Raw genomic sequence first — 24,970 nt, forward strand, 5'->3', positions numbered from 1 at the left:
CTTAGAAACCTGACAGAAACTAAAAAGTAACAGCCTCAGTCTTAATGACTCTGACAAAAGCTCCTCACCAAGTGTCAAGTCAAGGAGACAAGATGGCACCAAAGGCCAAAGAGAAAGAAATCCTGAAATAAACTAGACATTTTTGGCAAGGTAGCCAGTAAAGAAGCAAAATTCAAGGCACACAAGGCACAAGGTAAAAACAGCAATTTGTGCCCTAGAAAATTCATAGACCTCTAAATGATAAAAACTTCATGCTGTGGCAGATTTTCATAAAACTTCTTGCAGAGGAGGTTGTCAAGCATCAATGCTTCTTGAATTGGTCCTGGATCAGTCCCAGATGTTTCTGTTCACCCTGACCCTGGTGGCTTGCTATTCCTTGCTTCCCCATTCATTATGTTCATCGCCTTTGCAGGATTTTGGATGTGGCTGAAGCATCACTGTTAAAGGATCATATTGGAGGCCCTTTCCTTGCATGGTTTGTGAAGACCAAGCATGAATTCATGGAAACAGAAGACACATGGATAGATCTGCATGGAAGTTGCATGGTGCAGCAAATTAACCTTTATGTACCACTAGCTAGGCACCACTGACTTTTAAAACTTTAACAAAGATGCCATTTCTGAAGTCAAAACTTTCAAATCTACATAAACTGTAGAAGCCAGGTGCAACTATTATCAGTTGCTGTGGAATTGAGCTACTCTGGCTTAACAGAAAGCTCATTTTCTGTAAGAAATCAGGCAAACACCAAACTAGAAGAATTTTCTGTTGTTGACCTGCAGAGAAGCCTACTGGGAAATTTTCATTTGCTCAGCCTCCACTCCTTGGAGTGGTGTGCTCTGGCTTTTCTCAGTTTAGTATCTCATCTTTGTAAATTATTATTGCTGCATTTGAAACACAGGACACAGAGATTCCAATCTTAATTAGGCATCTGATGCTCTGCAACTGTAAAGGGGATCATTTTCAGGAAATTAAGATTCCCAAATTGTGCATTCAAATATATTTCCTTATTGAGAGATGTGGTGAGAGTAGCTGTAACTGTGCCACCAAGTCCTGGGGATTTTTGAAGGTCTTGTAGCATGCTCAGCCATGGGGTATGAGAGTGTCAGTTTGCATCATTTAAAAAGTCAATAAAACTAGAATGCTATATTTTTGTTTTTGTGGCAGAAAAGCTGAAAACTGTAAAATAAATACTACAGTTACATTGCACACATTCACCTTTTTTTTTTTTTTTTTAATTAATAAAACAATCTAATATTTCTGGGAATCAGGAAAAGTCAAATGTGTAACACTGCTGCAGGTACCAGCCTGTCCTGACAGATGAAGAAAAATCCTAGGCATGCAGGTGCCCATTTTAAATATTTAGGCCATTTTTTTACACAGCCAGACTTCCAAGAATTGAGCCTGTGTTTACTAATGAGCCTCCAAACTGATGATGCATCTATTTGTGAGCCAAAAATTCTGACTGCAAAATCAAACTTTGAACGGAGGTTCTTTGAAGAGGTGGAACCATAAAAGTTCCATCTGGAATTGGATATAAAATAGGGAGAAAAGGTGGAAGGTTTTTAACCAAAGTCAAACATTAACCTGGATGGTTTAAAAGAGAAGTTGTACAGAAAGCAAGCAGTTTAAATTAAATTATTAAAATAGACTTATATATATGTCATAAATTGGCTGCATATGAGGAAAGCTGAATTAGCTTATGGCTACTTGTATGTGCCTACTTTGGTTAATGAATGAATTTTACAAATTACTCATATTCCATGTTTTGTCAGAAATACCATCTTTTATTACAATAGAACCTGGGGTCACATGCATAAATATTGGTGCAGTAAAAGATATTTTAATTGACTGTTTCCTGGAAATTGACTCTAAATTAATTTCTCACATCTGTTTACCAATTTTACTTCATCCAGTTGGAAAAGGCACTTTTAGAAGTAGAACAACACTGTTGTTTAAAGGTGAGCATTCTCCTTCCCTCTCTCCCTCCTTCCCCACTTTGTATAGTCAGGTAGGTTAAAACAAAGAAAAAAATCTGGAGATAAAACATTGATGTACAAGAATTCAAGCTGAATGCATAAAGTACTGTTGGAAGAGCTATTCCTGGATAGAAAAGTTATTGAAAATACATTATCTTAAAAAAATGGTGTGCAAGAATAACAAAGCCTGATTTTCAGATTTCCTAATGACTTTCTATTGAAAGCTGAACCTGATCAAATAAATTATGATCTTTCTGGAATAACTGAGTAATTAGCTTTCACTCCATCCATTTTCCTATCAGTAGTATGTATATGCTGCCCAAAGTATTTAGGATCATGAGGATTTTTTTTTTCCTATGGAGCTTCAAATACAGAAAATGAAAGACATTCTGTCATAACTGCTGTTGCAAATGATGTCTGGGGGTGAAGATGTTCAACAACCATTTTCTTTGAATGTTTTGGGGTGATCTCTCATTTCCAGCATCTCCCTTGCTTGTGGTTTGAGGTGCTGGGACACCCAGAGGGGTGTATCTGAATGAATGAAAGTGAATTTTAATTCCACTTTGCAGTATCTTTGCCCATTTGCAAGGCAATAGAGACTCATCATTCATTACTTATTGCAAACAGAAAGGGAAAATGTTTAATTTCTAAATGGACATACGATTAAGATACCTGTTTCCTGGAGACCAGCAAAGAGGACATAGCACAGAGTGCACCAAAAAATCCTAAGAAAATCCAAGCTGTTAAGGACTGACACAGTATAACCAAACTTTACATTTCCTGAAAGGGTATTGGCACAAACTGAGCTCATTAATTCTAAGCTGAAGCTTTTATTCTGGCCTGCCTATAACAGCCTCCTCTAGCTCTGTTTGCCAGATATTCAGGTTGCATTCACACATGTATTGTGTTATAGAAAAAGACTTGACAGATCTTTATCACTTCAGTACAAATAAAAATGAACATGTGCAATTATGTAACCTCCTAAGGAGGCCAGATTCTTTGTGATACTGCTCTAATTCTCATGGTGTAAATATGTACGACTTTAGAACTTGCATCTCGTGTAGTCCTTAGTCTTGCAATTGGCCACACTCTGTCCTGAATCTACCAGAGGTGGAAAATCTGCCCAAGAAGTGACTGCAGCAGAACCTGACACAACAGAAACATTATGGAACTGACAATGAGCCCATAATTTAAAGCAGGTTTATACAATAGAGTGCAGAACAAAAACATGTCTGTATGCCATTTAAGTGTTTTATTAATGCAGAGCTGTTTTAATTACTGTTATACCAGATCTTTAGCCATAGCTCTCAAATCTTGTGGAATTTCTTATTGTGCTTAGTGAGTATTGCTAGAAGCCACCAAATAAATGTGATATGAAGATAAGCAAAACACATTAGGAACTACTAGGTTTGTTGTGAGTTGGGATAAAAGTATTTTTGGATAAGATGGCATTTTCTTCTGCTTCAGTTGAGATCCACAGATTTATACGTGAAGTACAGGGCTCAACTCATGAAAAATCAGCTCTTTAGAAGCTATCTGGAATATCTAGCTCCTTGTGTTCTCCTCTGTGTTGGTTCAGGATATGAATTGTTATCCTTAATAAGGCACCCATATGACTTGACTTAAACGATGCTTTAAATTTGAAATAACTGATGTGGCACTAGGTCTGAATTGCAGCTTTGTTGCTGAGATTATTCAACTAGCACCATGACATCTGTGCTTGCAGACCAGTCTGACCATCCCATGCAGTCACACGTTGCTTTATACCTTGACCAGCTTAACTGAGGTGGAATAATTGTACTTAATTTTTGTAGCACAGGCAAGCCTTTGATAGGTTTAGACCACTAAGGCTTTACAGCACCATGTATTAATGCTAGAGGGCACTCATATTTCATTCTGAGCAGTGTCAGAGCTTGGCATTTGCAGAACATGTATCCCCAAAGCCCAGTGCCAACAGTAACTTCCAGGGAGTGATGTGAGGTAGGTGTGTACACAGATCCCTGTTTGACAGATGAGGAAACTGAGGCAGGAAGCTTAAGGTAATTGACACAGATCACAGCAGGAGTTAAAGGTTTTTTAACATAGGAATTAAAGGATAACACAACATTCAAGACAAAATTGAAAATTACTTGAAAATTACTTGAAAATTACTCTCAAAAAAGCCAGCTTTTTATATATATGTATCCATACATCTGTGCAGATTAATTCTGGATGTGAATTTTTATTTTTAAAACTAGAGACCTTGCTTTCTTATTCCAAAATTCTGTGAGAAAAATTGAAGGCTTTAGGTAGAGCACATAAAGAACTATGTCTCTGTCCCTGGCCCTCCAGGGAGAGAAACACAGCTCTTGTCTGCAGTGCCTATATAGTAACAGAGTATTTAGTGAAAGACACACAAGTCATAGAATCATTTAAGTTGGAAAAGAACTTTGAGTCCAAACATAAACCTTACATTGCTAAGTAGGATAAATTTTAAAGGCACATGAACCTCATAGGTCTCAAAGTATAAGGTCAGTTTGAGGAATTTTTTTCTTTTTTTTTTTTTTTTTTTTTTTTTTTCTATGGAGCATATATTCTCTAGGCTGAGAATCCCACTCTCCCATTTCCAACTAAGTGTTCAGTGAATTATTGCAGTGGCATCTACAAACTTAAGGCATCATGAGATTTTTTTCTCCTCCCTTACATGCTGCTACACCTCTCAAAGAAGAGGAGCCCATCTCTGAAGACAGCTCCTGCAACTGAGAGTTCACAGCTTAGGAAGGAAAAGTCTGAGTAAGAAGAGAAAATGAAAGTGATTTCTCTATGGCAGGATAGAGGCAAAGTTTGTCTTGAGGGGGCTTGCAGCCAGATGTCAAGACTAGTCTAGACACACTTCTCTGAATGACTCCACCAACCTGCATTCTTTATGAGATGCTGAAAATCAACAGTTTCATTTCCACAGTACAGCTCAATAAATCCTTCACATCTTCCAGAAGTGTGTCTTTTAAGACTGTTTCCTTTTGCTTGATTCCTGTGATCATTCATATACATTTTAGAAGAATGTTTTCAGAAAGCAAATACCCTTCTGCTTAACACAGATGGATTCCTGAAAAGTTCTGCTGTTATGTTACAGTGTGGATAGTGAATATTCCATGAGCATAAACATAATGAAGGGATGCATGTTAGGATTTACAGAATACTCAAAGTTTAAACACACCAGGATAGCTATGGCATGAGGGATGAGAGGCAGGGAAAAATCAATTTGGGTTTTCCTGAGCTGGCTTTATAGAATAGATAACCCTTTCTGAAAACCCTGATCTGCTTCACCCACGAGACTGCACCCCTGACTGTCTGTTTGTCACCCCTCACCCTTGACTTGTTTCATTCCATCTAAGATGATGCTATCAACTATGAGACTGCAATCCCTCAGAAAGAGGGAGCCAATTCTTCATCAGTCTTGGAAGATCAGATCTTCTGGAGAACTGAATGATGTGAAATGTTCCTTCATGTTCAGTCCTGTCACTATATCCAGGAGACTGAACTTGCAATGGGAATATTTAGCTGTGAGAAATCTTGGTGTCTCTTTCTCAACAGCTCGATTTTACTTTTCATCACCATCTTCCTCATATGAAACAAGATCATTCAAGTTTGAGGGGTGACAGAGAGTGCAATGATGGCATTTGCCTGGTCAAGGTATTGAGAAAACATCCTGAATATTCAATGGACATGTAGGGTGCTTCTGCAGTCACATCACAAATATGAATTTTCAGAAACCACATGGCAAACAAATAGATTTTGGTATCACTGGTGCCACCCAAATAGGAAAACACAGCCATCACCATGAGTCTTAATTGACCAATAGCCAAAGAGAGTTTTGAATAGTTGCTATCAATGAACACCTCATAATAAATTTTAGCTGAAAAAAAAAGGAAAAATTTAAATATATTTTTGAGAAAATGACAATCTGCTTAGGGACAATGTGGGCAGGCTGGTTTCGTTGAATAAAGTATAAATTGTGAATCATAGTTGTTCAGCTCTTGTAATAGTCTGGAAGTCTCTTAGGATTTAAAGCAAGCTGAACAACTGACAATCTTGGAGGAATTCAAGTGTGGTTTTACAATATCTGGTTCAACAGACTGAATAGGATCACTCTCACTAGCAATTATGTGTTTCACCAAGCATCTGGAAGCTTCATTGATGTTTATGTTTTCCTGCAAGTGAAAAAGAAAGAGAGGTTGATTAGTCAATATTAATTAAACCATGTTGCATATTTCCTGTGCATAATTAAACTTTTCTCTTGGCAACATCAAAAGTTTACTTACCTTAATAAACAGTTTTCAAAAACTGACTGTGTTAAATAGTGCTCACTGGAGTTTTGAAGTTGGTTAAGTTTTATATATATTATGATTCATATCTCTTTTAAAATGTACACAGAGCTGGTTTAAAATTACCTCAATCTCTGGGTGATTTGATTGCTCCAATAAACTAAAAAAGCAAATGCCAGAGAGGTGTTGAAGATCAATGACTGAAGTAAAGCTCTGAGGACCATATTTCACTGTTTGAATAATGGTTACTAATTTCCAAATAGTTAATTACCACCAGCAATTACAGTTATGCATAACACTTATTTTTTAAAGCCTTTCCCACAGTTTCAAGATTTCTGTATGCAATGCTGACAATGAAACCTGTGATGGACCAGTTTCATTGAATAAATGACACAATCTCTAATTACTCACAAAACAGTAAAAAAGTTCTATATGATTTGGAATTCTCCCTTTTTTCTGTTGAGGCTGACTGCAATGCACTGCATCTCCAATGCACTTTCTTCTAGTTTCACTTGTAGAAATGAAATCCTCACTCTAGGGGTTTAAAATGAAAGCTAAAGCACATCTTTTCCTACATGTGCCTGATATCAACTGCACATTTAACTTGCAGCAGCCTGTTTGTAGAATAAGTAAAGCTGAAACAGCCTCATCAGTGGGACACAGCTCAACACAGCATAGAAAATAAGCAGGAGTACTGAGTAAAGATTTCTTTTTTGGTTTTTTTTTTGGTTTTTTTTTTTAAATTTTTTTAAATAACAGCCACCACCACCATGTTTGGAATGAAAAGTCAGGCTTTCTGGCATAAAAGGCACTCTTCTACTGTAACTATTGGCATTGATTACTTATTTCACAAGGCAGGAGATAGAAACTCCACTGTAGCTTCAATCTTCTAGGAAATTGTGTCACACAGCCACATACATCTAGGGAAATTCATCCAAATATACAGGCATTCATTTGTGTGTATGCACACACTATTCTTGCTGAGAAAAAATAATGTTTTATTTGCAGCCTAAGATTATTCAGGTTTTCAAGCTGAATCACTGAGTCATAGAATATTTTTGATTGGAAGGGATATTTAAATGCCATCTAGTCCCAACTCTTGAGCATGTCTTGAACATCTCTGGATGGCAATCTGGAGCCTGCTGTACTGAGGCCATTAACTAGCTATAAAAGAAAGAAAGGAGTGTGTTTCACTAGAGAAGACACATTTATAGGAAAACCAGAAGCTAAAGGAATGGATTCTGTGAGACTGACTTTGTCCAAACCCCTTGAAATCAATGGCAAAACTCCACAAATTCCATTGTCCATCCCTTTGCACCACAGTAAAGGGCTGCAATCTGTGGATCTAACTGAAAATGTTAATCAGTGCAAGATTTCACAGGTTTGTTCAATGACATTCATGAACCTAAATGTTTTGTATGTAAAGAGTATCAGTAAGTTGTAAACACCCAATACTTTAGAAAAGTAATGTACACAGTAACTGCTAGGAAGTAAAATGAAACTGGGAATCGTCTCTGTACTGAGTTGTTAAAATTCTGCCTGTATCACATGGCTCTCTCAGACCAGACTAGAAAATTCCTCAAGCATGCACTGAAAACCCTTTTCAGACCACTGTGAAATTTTATTAGGAAAAAAAAACCCCACAACAATGAAAAATATCTTTCAGTACAGCTTAGAAAACTAAAGCCAAAACAGGATTGTCAAGTGCACAAAAATAGAAATGTTTTGCACTTTTGCATTGTGTTTGTCTTTACTGATGAGCAATTTACTGACTGGTGAGCATTTATTTCATTTGCCCATGTGCTGCTTCTGTGTTGAAATGGCAGCATGTGTTTATTCAATAAAGTGTTAGGGACTAACTAAGGTACTGATTAATGTTGAGATGTATTAACAACAAGCCTTTTTGTCAGAGGATACCAATTTACAGCACTGGGAGAGGAGGAAGGGACCAAGCCCACAAAAGCATAAAATCAGTAATCCCTCATCCCTCATCCCTCATCCCTGCTGGTGATAGATGGAAATCCATGTGCCAGACATGAGCCTAAAAATGCAGAAGAAAAAAAAAAGCTCCAGCCAGTACTCAAACATGAGAAAAAAAAAAAGGAGGAAAGGAATAAAAAGTCCTGTTCTGAGTATAAAGAGGCAGTTTCTCACCCTCAATATTTATATAAACTGTTTAAGCTGTGTTGGTGACAATTTCAGCTGGGGTACAAGGGGAGGAAGAGGAAGGGTGACCCTGGCAGACAGCACAGCTGGTTTTGAGTTTGTGTCTAGCTCCAGCCTGCTCCTGTAGTTCAGATGACAACTGGCACACAGTCTGGATGAGAAGCAACATGTTAAGGCACTGCTGCAAGGAGCCTGTGGTCATGCCAACAAAGCAACTCCTGCTGTCCCTGCCTTGACCACTTCCCTTCTGATGCTACTACTGCCTTTTGTTACAGCCTTAATCCTGTGGAAACCTGGACCTGCAGATCAGACATTGCTGCATTCTGGTCTGACTAATGAAATATTGATTTCTCCACCTCTCCTCCTATAGTGTGTTTTGCAAAAGAAAAATCTGTATTCTGCTAGATTGTGGAAGAGCTACAGACAGTAGAAGGTGATCTGCAATCCAAACGCAGACATCCAGAGTCTTGGTGATTTTAGAGCACAAAGTGTTGAAAGGCAATGAAGGGGAGGAAAGAGAGGAAGTGAAAATCCACTCAAACACAAAGAAACCAACAATTAGAACATAAGGTTGGACAGAGGGGAATAATCACAGATACCCTACTAATGGTATTGAGACATGGAAACTGCCTCAATTGTACCTAAAAATAAATTAATTGTTTCAAAAAAGCAAGAAAATATAGGTGGAGTGAAAAAATAACTTTCAGTGGGTCTCTATGTTGAAATGCCATAACTGTCACCTCCTATACGGCTTTGTCCTATAAAAGAACACCACAGGTGTTCTGAATAGAAAATGACTGCTGAAGTTCAGACTTATTTTTATTCTTCTCTCTTCTCTTCTCTTCTCTTCTCTTCTCTTCTCTTCTCTTCTCTTCTCTTCTCTTCTCTTCTCTTCTCTTCTCTTCTCTTCTCTTCTCTTCTCTTCTCTTCTCTTCTCTTCTCTTCTCTTCTCTTCTCTTCTCTTCTCTTCTCTTCTCTTCTCTTCTCTTCTCTTCTCTTCTCTTCTCTTCTCTTCTCTTCTCTTCTCTTCTCTTCTCTTCTCTTCTCTTCTCTTCTCTTCTCTTCTCCTCTCTCTCTCACACCTGCAGTGCTCGTTATCCAGTCTCCTTTGATGCCACTTTCACAGCTCTCCAAACACAGGAGACACTCTGTCTCCCTATAATGCTTTTAAGGCTGCTATTACTCAGCACTGCATCTTTGATGTGTTTATCTGGACAGCAGCTTTCTGTGATAGGGAAGTGCTGCTGTGGCCATTTGTCAAAAGGAGAAAATGCACAGCTACTTGGAACCTGGTCCAGAGTGTGGTGGCTGGTTGGAAAGTGGGAGACAGCACAAGATGAAGTCTTCACATGATAAGGTAAGAATGCAACACTTTCTCAAGTGCTGCAAGACCAAAAAGGATCTTACTCTTATTAAGGTGTCTTTATCAGTCCTGTATTCCTGATTCAGCATGTCAGCCTTTATAAAAGCCTTTCCTGAGCATCTTGCCTTGCCCTGTTTCCTGAGGTGCCTAGCCCATTTCTGTGTGGCTCAGCAGGCCCCAGCATCTGTGACCCTACCCCAGTCAGTGCAAGAGCTGAGTTGTGAATCCATCCCTAACTGATTTATCCTGCATCAGCCTGCCAAAATCTGCCAGAGCAAGGACCTGAACCCTGCTTCTGTGACAATGTCTGACTACTTGTGCCAGTCTTTCTCTGGCCTCATCAAGAAGGAATGCAAAAGTGAAAATCAGAACATGCTACTCTTTATTCTATTACCAAACACAACAAGGCAAAGAAAATAACTCTGAGTAATCTCTGAAATCCAGAAAGGAACACTGGAGGACATAAATGAAATTAGTGTTTGCTTTGTAGATCGATCTCATTAAAATATATCCTTTCAAAGGGCAGTTTTATGGAAAAGATAACTGAGGGCAGGGAAGAGAGCTGCATTATTTAAAACCCTTGAACTGATTGCTATTAGAAATAATGTCTTGTAAGCAACAATCAACTACAGGGAAAATAAATGCATTATCTAGTGTGACTCAAAGCAATACACAAGCTCAGCAATCGTTTTTGCATTCTGGATTACCTTCCCCCTTATCTGCCATCTCTACTGCAGATGCAGAACATTAACATTTAGGGCATTCCATTTTAATATATGAAATAAGTCCCCACAGGTTAGACTGGCTCTTAGCCCTTTGTAGAAGAATAAAACCCTGGCAAGTTTTAAGGGCCTATCTCACTTTCAGATGAAAGAACATTTTGCTTCTTTAGCATGCACATATCTTAGATTTGACTATCTGGTTGTTTTCTGATAGAACAGTTTTCCCTTTTCACATTGGCAGTTTTTTCCTCTTACTGAATCTGGTGCTTCTGAGTCTTACTTTGAGAACCAGGGTGAAGAGCAGTGTGTACAGAGGCACAGAGCACTTGGGGAGCTCTCAATCAGTATTGCCTAGAGACCTTAGACTACTACTGCAGTTCAAGGAAATTGACTTCCCATAAGCAAACATTTACAAATTGTGAAATATTCAGGGGTTAGATGGGAGCCTATTGAGAAGCTCATAGCTTCCACATTTTGTTTCCATACTGCACTAAAATCCAGGAGCAAAGCAATTACATGAAAGATGCTTTAACCTGCCCTCCTCTCAAGCTAGAACTGAGAGAATGGCTCCATATTCTCCCTTAGCAGAACTCCCTGGAAACTGCTGGGAACAGAACCTTATTAAGATGGTGTGCTGTGCTCCTGTAGTAGTGTTTCTAGGAAAATGCAGCCATACAAGTTAAAAGATATCTGATGCATGAACATGAAATTCATGGAGTTGAGCTGCTGTGACTGCAACTCTGAGAACAAAATTATTTCTGTGATTGAATTCTTACAGCTGGTTGAATATCCTGCAACAAAATTATTTCATTAAATGACATTCTGATATTAAAAAAAATGTGATTCTCTGAATTTCCAGATTTGGGACAGCATTAAAGAATGTATTTCATAACAATGACCCAGAAAGCTACAGGACAGCTCTAATATAGGACAATCTGAATCAACTCCTTTTAATTACAGGAAACAAACTCTGCAGAGGGTTCTGCATAGAGTGACTGTACATCTGACATGGAATCTCCTGCCTTAAGTGTCAGCTTTATTTCTTGCTTTATGGCAGAATCTGAAATATTTTCTAAGACTGTACAGTGAGATTGGTTAGACTTTTTTTGAGTGAATTAAAAAGACAATCTGGAGAGCCACACATCCCTAACTGGGTCTGGCAGTCTCAAATGGATTGCTTGGATTTAAGTTACCAGATCAGCAGATTAGTTTAGAGTGCCAGCCTAATTTAAAATAATTTCCAAACCTTGTTTCTCTTTATGGAAACCAGAACTGCTTATCCCATTCCTCTGAAAGTCTACTGTATAGCTTGCTTTTTTTCATCTTTCATAATAGTTGTCCAATCAAAAGAACTGAAGAATCTGTGATTTAAACCAGAGCCAGTAGAGCCTGGATAATTCACAGAATTCCCTGTTAAGATAGGAAGAATTCCTGTCCTTGCTTTTTGAAAGAAAGGCTGGAACACAGGAGAGAATGACTTTCTGAAGGTAACACAGCAGATCAATGGAAAAGAGGACTTTTGATTGCTAGTCCAGCATTTGGGCCCTTTAGGGGGTTGGAACTGGATGATTTTTAAGGTCTCTCCAGATCAAGTCATTCTGAATCTATGGTGACACACCATGGACTGTCTGTCAAACAAAAGCTGCATAAAGGACATCTTATTATCTGCTTTTCTTAGAGGCAGAAAGGTTCTGGAACACTGTCCTGGTCCAAATAGGATGTATCCAAACAGCCCAGAGACTCAGACTGCTCATGAGTCTCCAGGCCATGGTGCTCAGGATATAAGGAGCTGTGTGCTTAATCTAGTTTTGTAAGGATCTGAGAAGCACAGCTACCAACCCTTCTGGGCAATTTGGACAAAACATGAATGTACTTTCATCTAATTGTGTGTTGCTGACAGCAGGATTACATCAGGGAAAAGAGGAACTCAGGCATAATCACAGCACAGCCATGGCCAGTCGTAAGGTATTTCAAGTTATTTCTGAATTAGGTACTTTCAAGCACATTTAGTTTTGCCTGACTTGTCTGTTTTGTTGCACAAGTTCCATTTTCATTATAAAGTGATAATAAGCTTGAAATTGCACCTTTTCTAATCCAAGTCAAAAGCTCACCTCTTTGAATTAGGAATGGTGGTGAAAACAGTTTAAAGGCCTGGAAATGTGAATGGAGCTCTCAGCTGCTCTGGCCATGTGCAGAATAATTAAATGTGTGACAGGAAGAAGAAATTTCCTTCCTTTGAAAGAATGAATCTTTTGCAGTAGTCGTGGTCATGAAGTTTATTAAAGAATTTACTATTAAGGCTTGTTTGGTGGCTCTCTGAGGATGTGGCTTTTAGACAGTAATCAATATGAGTGAAGGGAATATGCAGATGTAAAAGAGACCAGGCTCACCATTGGATATATGGCACAGTTTAAGTTGTGACTATACTGTGAAGTGGTGTTGCCCAATAAGGCCTTTCTCACATGGAAAACTATCCAAACAAAACCTGTCTTTGCAGCAAGAAGAAGACTGAAAGAGGGCTATTTCCTTCAGATTAATGCAAGAATCAAAACTAATATATAAGAGTGCATTAGGTGGCCCAAATGTTTTGTGTTGGAGCTGTTAACTGCCAAAAACAGCACCAGGGAATAATACAGTGATTTTTTTGCAATCTTCCAGTGCTACAGACAAAAGCTTAAAACCATTGACAGCTTGAAATATGGTGGGTACATATATAGCATGCTACTTTCTTCAAGGCAACCAGAATGAAAAGTGTTATTTTTGTAAGTAATCACCTTTGTTTCTCAAAGATGCATAAATCATATTGAGTTTGCTCTCAAGACTTTAACATTTCCAAGCACATCTCCAGAAAACCTCTGGAGATCTAATTATTCCAGGGTACCATGAAAAGAGAGTTATTACTTATTTGAACTGCTAAAACTTCTAGCTGCAACATGATGACTCCTTTGTCTGTGTTACTCTGCTTCAGAAAAGTTTCTGTTCTCTGAAGCAAACAGAGTTAGCAGTTCATTTTTCCCAGACCCAAGTTCAAGTACTTATGATGCCCTAGGCTGAAGGGACATCAGGTACATATAATATCCAGAATTCTAAAATAGTAGTAATAATAACTTTTGTTTAGAAAAGGAAGTGTAGGGTTTACTTTAGAACTTAGACCAAGTGAGGAAATTATTTTGATCTAACTTAGTTCAAATGTTTTGACTCTACCATCTTTACTGGAATGACACTCAGAATAATTTTAAAGTCAAAAGCCTCCAATTATGGGTGGAAATCAGGTGTGTGGACTGCAGAACAACAGGTCCTAGCCTCTGGTGTATAGCAGCAGAGAATAGTCTGATAACAGCTGTGTGCCCTCAACTCTCACCATTCCCTTCAGGGTGGATTTTGAAAACAAGTCTTGTCATAGCTGGATATTTTTTCAGTTCTTACATGACTGCATTGGCAATCTGGAGACTGCTTGGGTTTTGGAGTTAAATAACATAAGAAGAATCTAAATATTTACCATGTCTAAAATAACAGAAAATCTCAATTCTATGCAGCTTAGTGAAACTTGGACAAATTTCCTCTCTTGTGACTTTTAAAGAATTTATGTCCTTTATACATTTTTACACTTCCATAGTTCTGCCCCAGACTGGCTCCATCATCATCACAGAATCTCTCTGTGATCTTTGAAACCGTTTGCATATTCAGTTTCTGTCATGACGTGCAATGGCCCCTGGCACAATAAATGTGGTTGTTCTTTCTGAGTGCTGGACATGTGCCTGCTGGGGGCTGAGGTATGGATTCCATTCTCATAGCAAAATGCAGTTTGTCATAAAGAGGAGCACTGGATTCTCTTGGCCTCACCCAACACAAATCAGCAGATGAACCACTGACCTGAATACAAACCAGGTGCTGCACATGAAGGAATAGGAATTACTCTGTTGTGGAGCAAGACAGTTTACACACTTACCTAGACCAAAATTTCTCCCTATAAATGGCATCTTGAAGAAATAGTGTCTAGATTTGAGACCCATTCAGTAGGAAAGCAAGACATTCATTACAAAGACACAGAATCATAGAGTGGTTTGGGTTGGAAGGGACCTCTTCAAGTCATCTTGTCTAACCAGCCTGCCAGGGCAGGGACATCCTCAACTAGATCAGCTTGCTTAGAGCCAAATCCAATTTAGCCTTGAATGTTTCCGGGGATGGAGCATCCACCATGTCCGGGCAACTTGTTCCAGTGTTTCACCACCCTTGTCAGAAAAAAAAAATCCTTATCCCTAGTGTAAATCCACCTTCTTTTAATTTAAAACTACTACTCCTTGTTATATGAAAATAGGCCCTCAAAATAGGTTTGTTCCCATCTTTGTTATAAGCCCCCTTTAAGTACTCTAAAGCTTCAATCTCAACCCAGAGCTCATGCAATGCTTGAAGCTGTCTGGGATATGCTGCTATTCCCCTGCTGTTACTTCTGTTGATCACAAGTGAAACATTTTTTAAATACTAATGCTTAAAGAAGGTGTCAAGTCTAGAAAAGTAAAATACAAATATATACTAAAAAAATTCTTAAATATACCTTACATAGAGTGTTTAAAAGTAATTAAACAATCAAATGAAGCATTTTGGCTTTCAGACTACTAAAAATCAAGCTTAAACCAGAACTAAACTGTTTACATTTCAAGCATCCAAAAGTTCCTCAGAGATGTCAATGATGACACCAGCTTTCATAATAGGAGGATACAATCAACACAATATCCACTGAATTGTTGTGTTCAAATTAATATTTCACATGCTAGCTCTCCAAATCCTGCATGAACTGAAATTATCTGAGACATCTCAAATTGATCTGCAGTACCAATGTACTTTTGGCCTTTATAATTTGAATGTCTCAGTGTCCTTTCTGATTTTTATCTCAATATACCATGCACTCAGGAAATCTCTACCAAAGCAAAGAATTGAACCTCAGAGCAGCTCATTCAGTACTTTGACCACTGATATTTCCTTCCCCTCCAGATCTATGATTTATCTGAAAAGGCTTTTGAGAATGAAAGGTTATAAGAGTGAACATGGTAAAAGCACTACAATAGACTGACTTTAATTCTGGAATCTGAGGCAATGAAGCTATAGTCTCAAATCAGCATTTTTCGGGCAAAGTGGTTATATAAATATTTAGAGATAATCTTCAATGTTAAGAATGATGAAAAACATCCTCATGTCATTCACAAGAGGTAGCTTTTATGCCTTGCCTAAGGTCATCTTCCTCCCCAGGCTACTGTGCAGTAATCTGGGTACATACTTTACTGTTGGTCTATCCTATTACAGCAGCTGCATTTCAGAATGTTGCAGTAAAAGACCTAAAAGAAATAAAAATGCATACTATATATTTAAAAATCCACCTTTAATACAACCAACAGAGGAGCTTTTCAAGGTGCACATTTAGACCAAACAAACTATTTTAGGTGCTGATTTCTGTGTTCTCAGAAACATTTGAAAAGAAAAGGAAACATTACCTTGGCTGATGTCTCAAACCAGCCCACGAACCCGTTCTCTTTGCAGAACTGATCCATCTTGATGCCGTTGTTCATAAGAACATCTATTCCCTGGTCACATTTGTTTGCTAATAGGACAGCTGGCACAGGCTTGCCATTTGGAAGAACCAACTTAGAGTCCAAATCCTCTTTCCATTTAGTCACTGCTTCAAAGGTCGCGGGTCTTGTAACATCAAAGACAATAAACGCCCCCATAGCCTCTCTGTAATACACCCTGGTCATGTTTCCAAATCTTTCCTGTCCTGTAATGAAGAAAATAGGAGGGGAGAAAAAACACCACCTTGTAAAAATCACTGCTTCCAGTCTAGGTCAGTATTTCACACAGCAGGTTTTCTAGGATAACATTACTGGGTGCAGGATTTCATTTTATAAGTCCCTGGGAAACTACTCTTTGCCTAAATAATTGTAAGTACCATGCTAGAATAATTTGTATGAAAATGCAGGGGAGTATTGCATGAAGAAAGAATTTTCAACCCAACACCAAAAGAAATTTAATGACGTTCACTATAAGTGAATAATAAGTCTAATAAGTGAATAATAAGTGTATGGTCTTGTTTGTCTGCCAGATTTCTCAGCCTGTGGACAGTTCCAAGAGTCTTTGGGTACATTATAGGACAACAAGAGTCACAAAAAAATACAGGTACCACATTGGAAGCTCCTTGGTACTGTGGTATTTTGTCTAAAACATCTAACACAACTGAACTGCTCGAGCATGAAGAGCATCCTGCATGTTCTCATGCAAATGATAATGACCAGCAGTAACATAATAAAGCTCTGGAGCCATACCAGGCTGAGTTACAAGTAATTACAAGTTTACTTTTATTGGCAACCTAAAACACAGGGGTGAGGAAGGTGAATTTAAAGCCTTACAAAAATGGGAAGTGCTCTAAGAAGTAGCACAGCAGTAGCAATATGAAGAGCTGCATTGCTCCAGTGAAAAGATCTGTGAGGAGAATTTCATATTAGATCTCTTCAGAAGCTTTATGGTTTTAGTTGCTGAATTCAAAGTGCTTTCTGGGAAAGGACAGAAGTTTTGTAAGTTAACAGTACATTAGTATATTCAAACATGGGATTTTGCAAATATCTATCATTTTATATGATTAAAAGTGTGAACAAATTAACACAAGACATCAGGATGTGGTATGTTGATCATATGTGGATTTGTTAATATATCTGCTGTTTTCATGGGAACTCTGAAAAAATAAATTACACAGAACTTTTCTTGAAAATTAAAAATAGATTTTCTACCAATGCCTACAACAGAGCTGTGATCCAAAGAAGAATTATAAGTTCCTGAAACATTTTACAACAATAGCAGTTTTTAAGCAAGGCAACTCCAGTACATGCTTTCATAGCTGGGAAAAAGTGCTATGGAAATAGAAGCATTGAATGCAAACCTGTTTCTAGCCTTACTTCCTCAACATGAGCAATTTTGAGTAGGTTAGGAAGACAAGAAGATTAGCAGTCTACCTCTGACCCAGGAAGGTTACCTGTGGAGAATTTATCTGATGGAAATTGTGCTGTCAAATGTAAGGGAGGGCTGAGAAGGGAAAAGTGCCTATTGCTGGGCTCCTAGACCATGCACTTTCATTTAATGGAAATAGCACTGAACCCACTTAGGGGGTCAACACCATCAGTTTGTGATGTTTATCTTTGGTTTAAGCACTGTGGCAGCAAGGAGAAAGTCATTCACATGATACAGAAACCAAAGAAGAAGCCTGTCTTCTCCAAATTAATGTCAAACTTTTTTTGTCTTAAAGAAACACTGTGTCCTATTGATAAAGCAAGATAGAAATAGATTATTTCTGGGAAAGAAGAGGTCATATTCAAAATTTCTTTCTTCTATATTTTATTCAAATGTCTTATGATTCCTACCAGTGGGCTAATCAGATGAATAGCTAAATCATGTGCTATTCAATAATCTCCTTGTTGAGCAATTCTTTTTTCATCTGCAAGAAGGTGCCTTCCACCAAAAACCAAGGTCTGATTAGAAACATAGCAGTGAGGTAAGCACCAACATATACAAATAGCTTTTGATGGATATTGTATTTCACTGATGCTTTATACTCCTCATACAAAGTTCTTGAGATGCTTACACTCTAGGTGATATAAGAGCAGCTCAACTCAGGCCTCACATGTGTTTATTGAGACATAGATTGCTATGATAGGTGGGACATGGTGCCACAAAACATCAACCAAATTATTCATTTGCAGCATGAAATCATTCACCATGAAAGAAGTTACTAAAGGAATAAAAGGCTAAAGGCTCCCAAGTTGTGATCTCCTGCCTCATAGTGGTCCACAAATTTCTGCCAAATTGTATGACACTGATTATTCCCCTTGCTTCCAGCTGCTTTTTCAGATACACAGGATTTTCACTGCACAGAAAGGCCAATATGTTTGTAAAAGCAGCATTTTGCAGGAAGAGAGGGATAACCAATTTCCATCACCAACCACTTGAAAGAAAGAGAAAGAATGGAAGTGCTGGATTAACTGTCTAAACTGTTTTTGAAGTGGTCTTTTTCTCCATCAGTTATAATTAATGTATCAAAATACTTGACAGAAAGACATTAGGCAAGTGTGAATGGAAAAATAGGTGCTTTATAAATCAGAGGTTTAGTTTTATGACATTTGCATAATGACTTTTATTTCATTTATTTAATTGTGGAAAAAGTGATTTCTAGTATTTGCATTGAGCTTGGAGAGCTTAATAATATGGCTCAGGATGCAGAAATACTCTTTTTTCCACAGCTTTTTGCTTATGTGAACAAAATCCTACATTAGTAGATGAAGTTCCTAAAAGGTTTTCATTTAGCAGAATTACTCGTAAAAATAGGCACTCTTTGATGTAATAAAGAAGTCAAAATCTGGCCTTAGGTTTTTCAGCAACAAACACAATATCTTAGGCAGGAACTAGGCCAGAAAATAGATCAACCATTAGGTATTCAGTGGTATACCTTGAGCACCAGAATCTGCTTTCCTGCAAGAGCCACTGGGGAAGATTGGTTTTGCTTTTCACTGGAGGGGTCAGAAGCCTGGCAAATATTTGATCTGGCCCATGGTGCTTTACTGCATCCCTTGCAAGGCTGCTGGCATTTGGCATCAAGCCCCACAATTCCAAAGGCCTTTACCCACTGAGGTGGTGCTATATGTTGGGATTATCAGCCCTAAATTAGATTTTAAAAAACGAACTGGGAGTACTGAAGGTTAAGGTCCCCTTGTAGTTGGAGACTGAGAAGAAATGTCTAATTGTTAATTCAGATGGATCCTACTCTATTTGGAAGTGAACCCAGTGAGACCAAGGGAACAAAGCAAGAAGATTTCTACTAAAGGGAAGCACTCCCTGTCTAAAGGGCAGCTGCCTGCACATTTATCCTGATTTCAGTGGCAGCTCTGCAGCAGGAAAAGCTATCAGTTCATGGGTTTAAAGCAGCCACCATCTGAATTTTTATAGTTTATAAAAAATTTACCCCACATAAATTTGTACAGTAATCTACAATTTTCACTAACCTCTATCATCTCTAATAAAGGTATAAAAAGTAGTGATGAAGTGCTGAAACTCAGATACTTTCCACCATCTTGACCACATATGTGGCACAAAAATTGAAATTAAAAATTGATTAAAACTGCCCAGTGCTGAGTTTTATGATGTATTCTACTTCTTGCCACTGTCCTAAGAGAAAATGCTTTTGGGAACCACCTTGCTTTATAGACATCCTTTAGCCAACACTGAGAAGATTGAAACTCTGGGGAAGATTTAAACATTTTTTTACCTTTCACTTCAAAACATCTTTCAGAATATTCACACTTGAATTCAAATAATTGTCTTTAAGGACTGAAGCTTAAGCAGCCCTTGAGCTGATGTTCAGCACCCCAGAATGAGGAAAAGCAGGCTGTCAGCAGGATCTGGCCCATAGAGTCCATAAATCTGAAATATAACCCTCACAGCAAGAGACTTATTCCTGTTTGCAGAACAGTAATTTCAAGGTAACTTAGCCTAGAAATCACCATGACTATCTTATTTATGCATATGTGCTGCAAAGCTTAGCAGCTGCTGAAAGCCTAAAAGGCTGAGGACGTGCTGTGCCTGGCATTAGTGAACAGGCTTCCACTTCCTCCCTCGGCAGCATAACAATCCTAAAAACTTTACAACTGCAGAAACACTCCTGTATCTGTGGGAAGACTGCTGCTTCTGAAGGTGGAAGTGGCAGGGAAAGGAAATGGAACCGTTCTTTCCCCAAAACATGGGTCCAACCCTGTACGAGATGAGAGCCAGACTTTTAAACACAAACCAGAATCTTTTGGGTAGCAATGAATAATCCAGCCCACAAAAATGCAGAAGGAGTGATAAGGAGGGTGCTGAGATGGCTGTGGAAAAGGAGCAGGGAGCAGGCTCTGATGTGCTGCTCTCTGCTCTCTGGTGCTCAGAGCTTCTCCCTGCAGTAAATCTATGGCTAAAGCTGGTCTGCAGAGAAATCTCTGGGCTGTTTGGGCACCAAACACAGACAGCAGCACAGAGAGCAGCCTTGCAGAGAAGGGAATAGCACATGCACCCCTATCTGCTGTCTGCAACAGCTGTTTTCTTCAGAAGTGGTGTGCCAGCCTGCATCTGCAGGGCCAACCCCATCCACAGTAACCTTCTGCAAAATATGATTCAGTTTCTTTAAAACTTTCCTTCTAACAATTTGTTAATGAATTTAAAGGATATGCACACAAAGGCAGGAGAAAAGATAAAGAAATAAAGGCAGAAATCGAGTGAGGAACAAGATTTACTGTTGCATGACACAGCAGTAGAGGTGATGGCACACTTTAACAGGAACACCAGAACTGATAATTTGTGACATAAGGTGAAATTGTTGTGAAGAAATTAAAGACAAGGAGAACTTTATCATGTATATCTCCTCCCACACTCAATACTAAACATTCAGTCACCTCAAACTGAGGCACTTCACTGAATCAGATATTAAAGACAGCATGTTGTTACATCATATAGCATAAAGGTTAATCTTACTATTCCTGCCTAACACCCACAGCTTCAGGAATCTAATTTGTGTTAAAACCACTGTCTTAATGTAACAATGTGTGACGCAGAGCCTACATTATCCCTGCATTAATTTTTGTAATAGTTACCCTGGTTTTTTGGCATTGCTCTCTCATCTAAATTAAATGCAGTTTCAGTATTTAGCTGTTAGATCGTATTATAGTTTTGTTTACTAAATTAAACAACACAGAAATATATATTACACAAATATTAACTACATTTAATTGGATGGCACCAGATGAACCAAATTTACTTTTTCTTCTTATGTACAGTAAAGATAAAACTGCTTTGTCCTATCACAGCTGGGATGTGACTCCTCTAATGAAGTCACCATATACATAAATCCTCCTAGTAATGTAGATAGGCTTGATACTGGTTTTGCTTTCAATATTTTAAAGAAAATTATTTCTAGATTGTTAAGCCCACTGGTCCACAGTGTGAAAAGCAAGGAGGAGTACACATATGCTTGGTACTGTGTTCACTGCCTGTATAAGGGGAGAGGATAAAAGAGCTAAAATAATACCTGAAATCTATATATACATACATATATAAATATGTATTCATATATGAAATATGAAATATTATTGATGTATTATTGATGTATTTGCAGAATTTTCTCCAATTCAAGGTGTCCTGCATGCTAAGCCAACATCCCTCACCTTGGTCAGAGACAGAGTTTATTTCTTTACACCAAAAGATAAATCTGAGCTGAAAACAGTCCACTAAAAGACAGAGGATGTTCTTAGACCAGAGATTTTCTTTTCCTCCTTATTCTCATTTGCTCATTTGTATTTTGCAAATGATGATACATGACCAGCCACAGCCAGGAGGAAATTCCATTCTCTCCATATTTCCAATTAGTTTTACTTCTCTTTCATTTTTGAACCTCTTTTTGTCTCACCATGCCTTATGTGTGATAACTTTTATGCCTGCACCATGATCATCTGAGTTCAGTGTGCTGCTTACAGAACTTGCTCTCTATGTACAGCCAGCAGCAGAAAAACCCCTTAAGCAGAAGTCATTAAAGCTAAGACAGCAGCTCTTTTTATTACTGACCACTGTCTTGACCTTCACAGAGATGCTTAGAATTGGGCATTCATATGAAATTTAGTACTGTGCTGCAATTCTCTCTGTCATGTGTGATAACTCAGAAAGCATGCTAGTCATTCAGTACTACAACTAGGTGTAATTGCTTCTGCAGCCTGACTGAAAGCTACATCATATGATCTGCCAGCACATGATTAGTAGTGTAATAAATCTCTGAAACAAGGCATGCAAAATACATTCTTTAAGTCTCTGATACATCCAGAATTTACTATTCAATGCTTTTTTCTCATGCAGAAAAGTTTTCTGGCAGTGTATGTATTTGTTGTTACAATCAGCCACTGGTGAACAGTAAAATAAATGTTTGCCCCACTATTCCATCTTTTAATAAAGAAAACTGAGAATATATGTATTTATAACCATAAAACTGCACACAAGACTGTTTTAGTGTGTGAAAAAGTGGAATTTATACCTTTTGCATAAAGCAGTGTTGTTGCATAAGTTTTAGTACCTCAGTGCCAAATTCAGAGCTCAGACATGAGACAGCTCAGTGCAGGAGAAAAGCACTCCCTCCACCGATAAGAATGTCAAGAATTTTTTCATTTCATCAGTTTTACCCAGTGCTGTTCCAGGCTAGATCAATGAGCCCACAACTCAGGCCACAGGCTGGTACAGTTGCTTAACAGCTGATATGATGTCCACCTTTATTCCCCACTTAATGAAAGTAACTTCTTAATTTAATTGAGTTTTTAAATGCCATCCTTTATGCTGTAATCCATTGTTACAGTTGTATTTGATTCCTGCATTCACTAAATGAAAAATTATTACTTACAGCACGGGATATATGCTGTCAAGATAAACTTATTTTGTAGATTGAGACAAAAATGTTTGATTTTTAGAAAGAGGGTGGCAAAAAAATGTGTGTTTAATTTGAAGCCAAATTGAAAACATCTGAAGCACTGACAGCAACAATGTCAAATTCTGTGTGCTTTAATGATGTTAGCATGTGGGGATAGCTGGACTTCTGTACTCTTTTTCTCCTTGCACAGGGTAAATCGTCTTTTGTTTTGCTTGATGTTGGAACAAGGGTATTTAAATACAAGTAATTATAATTTAGCAACCAGAATTATTGCCAAACAGAAACATTTTTCTTTCCAAAACATGTAAGAATTTGCTTTCATTTGACTTAAAGGGGGGAAGGTTGGAGAGAGAGGGAGAAGGAAGGTATTTCCATGAACTAACTCAGATATATATTTTCTTTATTTTTTAAACTATAAAAGTAATTTTAATCATCTTACTGAATGCCTCATCTAATCCAGCAAATTAAAAAGATTTAACAGGACATTCTTGTTGCATTTCTGCCTGTCTCAGAGATCTGTTAGTCCAAGAAGGCAAAACTGCAGGGAAACAACAGGGGTAACTCGGAGAGAGGTGCTTGTGTCCCTGAATACGTCCAAGGGCTTGGGACAAAAATCAGCTAGAAGAGATTCCACTCACTCTGACTTCTTGGGAAGTCTGCTGGTTTTAGGGAACCTCCAAAATGTCAGCCTGCCCTTAAAGTTCTCTCTCAATCTGCTGTCCCTCGCTGGGCAGGCAGAGGCAGCTCCCAGCTTTCAGAAGAATTGGGGGCTGTGCTTCTCGCTGCCTTTCCACGGGTGAAGGGGCGAGGGGCTCTCCTCTGTACTCACCAGCAATGTCCCAGAGCTGCAGCCGTACCACGGTCTCGGCATCCCAGTTCAGCACCTTCAGAGCAAAGTCCACGCCGATGGTGGCCCGGTAGTGGGGGGAGAAGTTCTGGTGCACATAGCGCTTGATGATGCTGGTTTTGCCCACTCCCAGGTCCCCGATCACCAGCAGCTTGTAGAGGTGCTCCTTCTGGCCGTGCTTCTGCATCTTCCCTGTGGCTGCTCCCCGCACACTGAGTGCATGCTCTGCCCCAGGAATCCTGCCAGCCTGAGGGAAGAGAGGGGGTGCGGGACTGGGGAGGGAAGGAAGGCGAGCAAGGGAGGTGGAGGCTCTGTGCCTTCCCAAGGAAGCAGGATCACCAGGTCCAGCAGGCAGCCCTGCCGGGAGATGAAGCAAGGAGGGACTGGGGAAGGAAGTCTCCCAGAAAGTTTTGTGCGTATGTGTGTAAAGGTCAGCACGAGGTGTGTCTGGGATTAGTCTGGCTGCTAAGGACTTTGCAGGAAAATTCATGCAGCAGTCCTGCACTCTGTTTGGCTCCTTGCTGAAAGGACAGTGGTTCTGTTGTGCACTAGTTTTACACACAGTAAATTTTGAATCACTGCCTTGGAGATAATGTATCACTCTATGCTTGTTTCCAGATGCCTTTAAGATGCCAGTCACTGCAAAAAAACCCAGAAAACTCCCTTCAGAGGTTTCATGACTCCACTAAACTGCAAAAATTAAACCAGTCTGATTTTAGCATTGGATGCAATTTGGTTCTGACCCTTGTAAGTTAGTGTGAAGGCAGTTACATCACTAGAAGTTATAACAATATACAGCAGCTTTACTTGTGTCCATACTAGTAGGGCTGTACAAATTTAATTACAGAAGATACACATTTTTAAGTTTCATTACCATAATTGTGATTCTCTCTATACCTATAAGCATGCTCCCATCTGAATGCATCATGCAGCTCGTGCTTTGTTTTTTTTCATACAACTGGACTCTAAAATGCAAAAAATCCAGTTTTATCTCATGACTCCGATAATCAGACGTTATGAAAGCGTAACAGCATTAGAGCACATGAATGCCACTGCCTCAACAGTCATCTGTTTTCCACAACAAGTGATATAAAACTTGCAAACAAATGAACTCATTTGT

General features: G+C 38.7%; 1 protein-coding gene across 1 annotated transcript; it reads right to left on the reverse strand.

The window, feature by feature from the left end:
• Nucleotides 1-1,751: 1,751 nt before the first annotated feature.
• RAB38 (RAB38, member RAS oncogene family) lies at nt 1,752-24,202 on the reverse strand. Its single transcript, XM_056501297.1, has 3 exons — nt 23,833-24,202; nt 16,021-16,301; nt 1,752-6,166 (listed from the first exon to the last, which is right to left on the reverse strand). Exons 1-3 carry the CDS (start codon nt 24,035-24,037, stop codon nt 6,014-6,016), a joined length of 639 nt encoding a protein of 212 aa, XP_056357272.1. The 5' UTR covers nt 24,038-24,202; the 3' UTR covers nt 1,752-6,013.
• Nucleotides 24,203-24,970: the final 768 nt, after the last annotated feature.

The sequence above is a fragment of the Oenanthe melanoleuca genome, chromosome 1 (genome assembly GCF_029582105.1).
Source record: "Oenanthe melanoleuca isolate GR-GAL-2019-014 chromosome 1, OMel1.0, whole genome shotgun sequence".
In the NCBI taxonomy this organism is placed as follows: Eukaryota; Metazoa; Chordata; class Aves; order Passeriformes; family Muscicapidae; genus Oenanthe; species Oenanthe melanoleuca.